General features: G+C 44.8%; 1 protein-coding gene across 1 annotated transcript in view; it reads left to right on the top strand.

Moving 5' to 3' along the window:
* LAMA1 (laminin subunit alpha 1) overlaps window positions 1–3,988 on the top strand; it is a 172,319-nt gene extending 168,331 nt beyond the window's left edge. Inside the window, exons 62-63 of the mRNA XM_025365118.1 lie at window positions 2,486–2,708; window positions 3,655–3,988. Coding sequence (XP_025220903.1) covers window positions 2,486–2,708; window positions 3,655–3,815 — 384 coding nt within the window. The 3' untranslated portion in view covers window positions 3,816–3,988. The remainder of the gene's footprint in view (window positions 1–2,485; window positions 2,709–3,654) is intronic.
* The last annotated feature ends 4,295 nt before the right edge of the window (window positions 3,989–8,283 follow it).

The following is an 8,283-nucleotide window of genomic DNA, read 5'->3' on the forward strand; positions in this document are numbered from 1 at the left end:
CTCTCGTGGACAGCAGCTGAGCCACAGCTCAGTCTCCTGGGCTTCAGGGCAGCCTCTTACAGTGAGTGGTCCTGGGTCTCAGTGTTGCCCCTGCGTGGGGGCTGCTCCTGGAGAGTTTGGCCAGTGTCCCTTTCAGCTCAGGCCTCTCATCCTGGTTGTCACGGGCAGTGCCACCTCTTCATCTTCCCCCTTCCCCGTGGGGTCATGTGCAAACTTGGGGATTTCTGCCAAGCCACACAGAGGCCGTGGGGAATCAGGGATGGTGTCTCTCTGGTCCTCTGTCTACGTTTTACCAGCATTTCTGCAGCACTGTGGTCAGTGCTTGTTGTTGTGGGAGTAAGAGGCCTGAATTTTCCAACACTAGTGCCTCTTGGAAGGCAAGGAACAAGTCTCCATGTTCTAGATTCCCCGAGACTCAGTGGTTGTTTCTAGTATTTCCCTACTTACTCCCTGCTGGGTTTTGACCACCCCCTATGGTATCCTAGAGTGGGAGTGGGGAGGATCTGAAAGGTCATGTCTGACCTTTTGCCCTTCACCTCTTTTCCAATTCATATCAAAACAGAACTAACTTGATGTCATATTGCTGCCTCTCTACACTGACTTACAGCCAACTTTTTCCCTCATCTATACTTTAAAAACTTTTGTATCTATTTGCATGTTTTTATGTGATATCTAAAAAATGTTATCAGGGGCCAGGTACGGTGGCTTACGCCTGTAATCCCAAAACTTTGGGAGGCTGAAGCAGGAGGACTGCTTGAGCCCAGGAGTTTGTGACCAGCCTGGGCAATATAGCAAGACCCCCATCTCTGTTTTTGAAAAATATTTCACTTAGATAAATAAAAAATTAAAAATGCAATCAGAAGTGTAATTGCTGCAAACAATGTAATTTTCTGTTGTATTATACATTTTACCTCATTGGATTATTATTTATAGTTCTTTTTTAACATTTTTAGTTGCTGCCTAAGGGTTTATGACCTATATCTTTAATTGTCACAGTCCATCTTGAAATAATACTGAGAAGCTTCATATATAGCATAACAATCTTCAAAAAGTACATTTGAAATCTTCCCTCCTGTCTTAGTCTGCTTGGGGTACCAGAACAAAGAACCACAGACTGTGTGGCTTAAACAATGAAAATTTATTTTCTTGCCATTCTAGAGACTAGAAGTCCAAGATCAATGTGTTGGTAAGGTTCTTTATTCGGAGGCCTCTCTCTTTGACTCACAGATGCCTCGTTCTCCCTGTGTTCTCACGTGGTCTTCCCTCTGTGCGTGTTTGTGTCCTACTCTCTTCTTGTAAAGACACAGTCAGATTGGATGAGGGCCACCCCGGTGACTCATCTTTACTTAGTTACCTCTAAAAGCTCCATCTTCAAATACAATCACATTCTGAGGTACTAGGGGTTAGGACTTCAGCATAAGAATTTTGGAGGGGGCAGTCTTCAGCCCATAACACCTCCTATCTTTTGCAAAGCTGAGATCTCTTTACTCGCTGTGGGAGAGCATCTACAGTTCATCAGAAGAGAGTTAGTAAATATTTGCCCATAGGTGCTATCAATAGGAAAGACCGGGCCTGGTGCGGTGGCTCATGCCTGTAATCCTGGCACTGTGGGAGGTCGAGGCCGGCAGATCACCTGAGGTCAGGAATTTGAGACCAGCCTGGCCAACATGGTGAAACCCTGTCTACTAAAAATACAAAAATTAGCAGGGCGTGGTGGCGGATGCCTGTAATCCCAGCTATGCGGGAGGCTGAAGCAAAAGAATCACTTGAACCCGGGAGATGGAGTTTGCAGTGAGTCAAGACCACGCCCACTGCACTCCAGCCTGGAGAACAAAAGCGAAACTCCATCTCAAAAAAGAAAATGTATGACCAGCACCTCCAATAAGGCTATTAACTCCTAAAATGTCCTAAAAATGAGGCCCGCATTTAAGGATGCAGTGTGCTCCGACTTGTGGTCCTGAAGGTGGCCATTTGCCCTTTCTGGAATTTGGGGAATAGTATAACATCTGAATTTTTTTTTTTTTTTTTTTTTTGGAAACGGAGTTTCACTCTTGTTTCCCAGCCTGGAGTGCAATGGCACAATATTGGCTCACTGCAACCTCCACCTCCCAATTTCAAGCAATTTTCCTGCCTCAGCCTCCCGAGTTGCTAGGATTACAGGCATGTGCCACCACACTTGGCTAATTTTTTTGTATTTTTTGTAGAGACAGGGTTTCTCCATGTTGCTCAGGCTGGTCTCGAACTCCTGACCCCAGGTGATCCACCCGCCTTGGCTTCCTAAAATGCCGGGATTACAGGCGTGAGCCACCGTGCTCGGCCATCATCTGAATCCTTTAAAAGGCTCTTTTTCAAAATTATTTTCTGTTTCTCATGTTAGCTCTCATTTTAAACATAATGCTGCAATTTTATCCACTCCAAGAGCTTATACAAATGGACTGTGTTCCTTAAATACACATAAACTCACCAAGATATTTGCTTTGTTTAGGTCTTGTTCCATGTCAACAACGGTGCTGGCAGGATAACAGCCACGTATGAGCCCAAAACCGCCACCGCGCTCTGTGATGGAAAATGGCACACGCTTCAAGCTAACAAAAGCAAACACCGTATCACTCTGATTGTCGATGGGAATGCAGTTGGCGCTGAAAGTCCACACACCCGGTCTACCTCGGTGGACACCAACAATCCCATTTATGTTGGTGGCTATCCTGGTATGTATGGGTACCTGCTCTTCCACTCAAAAGGGGCACTGTTCCTGGAGGAAGTCTTGGTTCAGGTGGATGTAGAATAGGGATTGAGAGAGGCACATGGTTTGGGTTGACAAATCTTTTACCATTTTAGAAAGGCCATTTCAAATACTTAAGAATTCTTGGAAAACTTAAAATAATCTACACACACAAGTTAATCATTGGGTAAGACTGTGAGAACATGATATAAAGGCAGCTGGATGACTTTACCAAAGTAAATTTCATGACTCTCAGACTTGGGAGTCATTTTAGGGCTAGGGAATCATTTTAGGAAACAAACTCGTGACTCATCTCTCTGGTCAATTTTGGATTAGAATTATGTATTTTAGATGTTCCAAGGAATTGTTGCAAATAATAAAATAAACACCTGTTGTATGACTTAAGTTATAACTATGCCTTAAAATTTTATATATTAAAAGTTTTTGGCCAGGTGTGGTGGCTCACGCCTATAATCCCAGCACTTTGGGAGGTCAAGGTGGGTGGATCACTTGAGGTTAGAAGTTTGAGACCAGCCTGGCCAACATGGTGAAACCCTGTCTCTACTAAAAATACAAAAATAAGCTGGGCGGGGTGATGGGTGCCTGTAATCCCAGCTACTCGGGAGGCTGAGACAGAAGAATCACTTGAACCCGGGAGGCAGAGGTTGCAGTGAGCCGAGATCGCGCCACTGCACTCCAGCCTGGGTGACAGAGCGAGACTCCGTCTCAAAAAAAAAAAAAAAAAAAAAAAAGTTTTCTCTGAATTCTGCTATTCACTGACACCACATATGTGGAAAATATTCTTCTAATTTTAATAGTGAAAAATTTTAAAAACAAAATAACCCACTTGAGATTATTTCTGTTCCTTTTGTGCTATGGATCGCATTTCAACAAAATTAAGCAAGATTTGTCTTCTCTTCTTTCCTGAACAGCTGGCGTGAAGCAAAAATGCCTGAGCAGCCAGACCTCGTTCCGCGGGTGTTTGAGGAAGCTGGCGCTGATTAAGAGGCCGCAGGTGCAATCCTTGGACTTCAGCAGAGCGTTTGAACAGCACGGAGTCTTCCTTCATTCCTGTCCTGGGACGGAGTCCTGAAGTTCCAGCAGAACCCGCAGTATTTTGAAAAGAAGTGTTTGTGTGCATTAAGAATCTCCTCAGTTCATATTTCATTTCCAACCCAGGTTAAGTGTTTCTGGGGAGAGACGTTGTGTTTATGTTACACTAAAACCACATGTGCAACAAATACCTCCATTAAATGGTCTAAAATGGACATTGAATTCCCTGGCTCTCTTTTTTAACATGTTTTTTTAAAAAATAAATCTTTATACACATTGAATGTTCTGTTGATTACTTGATAGTGTTTTATGGTTTTCATTTTGAGCTTTTAAAAAAGTGTCAATACAGATGATAACAGATTAGAGTATGAAGCCTTTTATTTCTTCAAGAAAACTCTAAGCTCCAGTTTCTACAACAGACAAGCAATGTTCATGGATTAATTCCAGATGAGCACACCAGCTGTTGGCCACATAACCTTTTAAGGAGGCTCCAGCAAGTCACAGGGGCAAAGGGAGCAAAGGAAGGAGCTGGACCCTCCTTGGACGTGGCCTTGTGCTATCAGGACCTCACCTAACAGCACATTTTGCAGGACAGAAAAAAAGAAAAGATGGCATCATTTTAAGTTAGTGCTTCCTTTATTGTCAATTTTATTTTCACCACTTGGAATGAAACAGTTTGCCTTAATCAGCTACTTTTCTGGGATAATGTGTGTAATTTGAAAAGAGGGAACATTTTAAAACCATGTAAGTATATTATTTTAATGGACCAAGCAGCTGTAGACCCAGATTTCTGAAGTTGCATTCAGTCTCCTCCACATTCATTTTCGTTCTGCTCTGTGGCTGCAGCTCAGGTCACAGTGGCCGCTATCCATATCGTTTAGAAAAATGATCCCATTTTCCAAATGCTCACTTGAGCGGTCTCCACCTGTCTTAGCCATGACCTGCTTTTCCAACATGGAGGAGGCCAGAGTTTGTGTCTCTGAGAGATTTTGATTGGATAAACAAGGAAGGCAGCTGTGCTCCTGGTCCCCGTCCCTGTTCTGTGCCTTCCCTATGTTTTTTGAACCCTTAGGGGGATTCACACCTCTTGATGGGTATATTTGAAATTTGTAATTCTTTCCCATTTAAATACCTGCATGAAGATGTTCCTTAGAGAAAGGCAGCTGCCAGTTGTGGACGTGCTGATGGTTCTATAGCACCAGCCATGGGAGGAAAGCAGACTTTTCAAAGGCAGCTCCTGGGCAGCTGGGCCCAGAAGGGGCACGTGCCCGTCTCAGCAGCAGTGCACATGCGCCAAGAACCTCTGCTGTACCGTGGGTGGTCTTTGGTTTCATGTTTCTGTGGAAACCAGCTACAATGTGAGATGAAGGCTCAGACATTCTAGATCCTGGTCTACCATGCTGGGTGAGGAAGTGACCAAAACCAGGACATAGAACACAGACTGTGGAGTTGCCTTGAGCTTTGCACCCCAGCCCTGCCTCCACCCCCGCTCTAACAGAGTTAAAACGGAGCATGGGCCTTTCATGAGTACAGCTGTTCACAAGGTCTCTCCGAAGGATTCCTCAGGAAAACCCACCAGCTCCCCATTGGCCTTTCACAAGCACAGAGTCGAGTGACCTGGGTGTAGATCTGTCCCCGTGACCTTGAGCCTGCACTCCCAGGTCAGACACCAACTGTGGTTCGCACTTCGGGTTCTCACACTGATTCCTTAACTCCTCTTGCCAAGTGTGGACTCAGGTTCTTAGAGACGGTTGCCAGATAAAACACAGAACCCAGGGAATCTGAACTTCAGATAAACACCACAGACATGTTTTTAGTGTAAGCACATGCTAAATATTGCACAGCATCCTGTGTTTTTAATTTGCTAAATCTGGCAACCCTTCTTTGGAGCCTCAAGGGCATAAAAAGATTATGACACCCTTTCCCTCACTGCCAAGTGATTCCAAATAAAAGCAAATCTATGTCTTAAAGCACGTGCAACAAAAGCTATTGACAATCATATTTTTCTCATGACGCCTTTACTGAGATATCTGATTTCTTTCCAGTCTAATTTTGGTGCCAAAAGTCCTTGTTTAGTCTGTCAGTTAATGTAGTACTTTTTTTTATTGTGGCAAAATATAAAAAATATAAAATTTACCATTTTAAGCCATCTTTAAGTGTACCTTTCCATGAAATTCAATACATTTATAATGGTGTACAACCACTACCATTTACCTCCAGAATTCTTTTCATCTTGTAAACCTACAACCCTGTACCAATTAAACAGTAAGCCCCCATTCCTTCTTTCCCTCAGCCCCTGGCAACCACCATTCTTATTTTCTGTCTCTACAAATTTGACCACTCTAGGTACTTCATATAAGTGACTTACCATAATAGCTTCAAGGTTCATCTGTGTTTAGCATGTGTCAGAATTTCCTCCCCTTGGCCGGGCGCGGTGGCTCAAGCCTGTAATCCCAGCACTTTGGGAGGCCGAGATGGGCGGATCACGAGGTCAGGAGATCGAGACCATCCTGGTGAACACAGTGAAACCCCGTCTCTACTAAGAAATACAAAAACTAGCCGGGCGAGATGGCGGGCGCCTGTAGTCCCAGCTACTCGGGAGGCTGAGGCCGGAGAATGGCATGAACCCGGGAGGCGGAGCTTGCAGTGAGCTGAGATCCGGCCACTGCACTCCAGCCTGGGCTACAGAGCGAGACTCCGTCTCAAAAAAAAAGAATTTCCTCCCCTTTAATTCTGAATAACATCCTATTGTATGTACAGACATTTTACTTGTCCATTCATCCCTTGATGGGCACTTGGGTTGCTGCCGTCTTTTGGCTATTGTAAATAGTGCCACGATGAACACGGATGCACAAGTATCTGTTCAGAGTCCCTGCTCTCAATTCTTTGGGGTATATACCCAGAAGTGGAATTGCTGGATCATATGGTAAATCTATTTGTAATTTTTTATTTTTATTTTATTTTATTTTTTAGACAGTCTCACTCTGTCACCCAGGCTGCAGTTCAGTGGTGCAATCTTGGCTTGTGGCAACCTCCGCCTCCTAGGCTCAAGCCATTCTCCTGCCTCAGCCTCCCGAGTAGCTGGGACTACAGGCAGGTGCCACCACGCCTGCCTAACTTTTGTATTTTTAGTAGAGACAGGTTTCACCATGTTGGCCAAGATGGTCTCAAACACCTGACCTCAAATGATCCACAAGTGTTGAGATTACAGGCCTGAGCCACCGCGCCTGGCCCCTATTTGTAATTTTTTTGAGAAAGAACTATACTGTTTTCCATAGCATGCGGCACTGTTTCCAAGCCTCAGTTTCTTCCTCTGTAAAAGAGATTGTGATAACAACCTCAAAAAGGTATCACAATATTTAGAAAATAGTATTAAATTTTTTTTCAGAAATAAAGAGAGCACCTGGATAAGCCAGTAGCATTGGCCACAGAGAAATTTAATCCTCAGTCACACCTGCCTTCCAAAAACGTCCAACAACCAGATAGATTTACAGGCAAGCACTGGCAAACATGAGAAAAAAGAAGAACACTGACCAACTCATTTAACACTGGTGGAATAACTTCGTATGAAACAAGACAAGTATAAAACAATTATAGACCAACTTTACTTATGGACTTAGATGTAAATATCTTTTATAAAATACTAAGAAACATTGCTGCACGATAGCCAATAAACAGCCAGGTAAAACATTAGAGATAGATGATAAAAGGACTCATTGCATATAAAATTCTTTTAAGCACCTTTAAGGAGAAATCATGTTCAAAAGGGAGATGAACAAAGGAGAATATTTTTATCTTTCCATTTGGGTCATGTAGAGCTGTAACCAAACCATAAGCTGGAAATATGGGGCCCGGATCAATGTACGGAAAAGCAATAATAATGAAAATAATTCTTTACGTTTCTGGGGTTTCAGGGGTATGGAAAGAGTTCTAAAATTTTCACAAGTGCTCTTACATAGACCATCTCATTTCCCCACGATGATCCAGGAGAGCCGGCAGAGCAGGTGTGGGTGTAGAGCACAGCCCGCGTATCACGTGCTAAGGATCTGATCCTAAGCTGAACAGGCATTTGCCCATCCTCACGGCGCTTACTATGCAGGGAGCGGAGTAAGTGAGATATAGATGAGGTTTTAAAAACATACCAAAACTACATGTGGGGGACAAAACACAGCAGACATCCGGTACAGATGGCTGCAGGGGCAACAGCTGCCAGGAGCCAAAGAGGACCTCAGCCCGAGCTACGGTGCCTGGCTGTGGAAGTGGTTCTTGGAGTGGGCGGGGTAGACCTGCCGCTGAGGGGCGGGGTCGTGGAGCCGGGAGGGAGCACGGTGGGGCGGGGCCAGACTGGCGGTGGGCGTGACCGTTGGTGAGGTGAGCTGGGTCAGCCTGCGGTGGAGGGGCGGGGTCCCAGAGCCGTGGGGAGGGGCAGCCCGTGGCCTGGAGCGGCGGTTGGGCCGTTGGGCGGTTGGATGGGGGTGCGGTCGGACGTATAAAAGCTACGCCCAGCG

The sequence above is a fragment of the Theropithecus gelada genome, chromosome 18, assembly GCF_003255815.1.
Source record: "Theropithecus gelada isolate Dixy chromosome 18, Tgel_1.0, whole genome shotgun sequence".
Taxonomy (NCBI): Eukaryota; Metazoa; Chordata; class Mammalia; order Primates; family Cercopithecidae; genus Theropithecus; species Theropithecus gelada.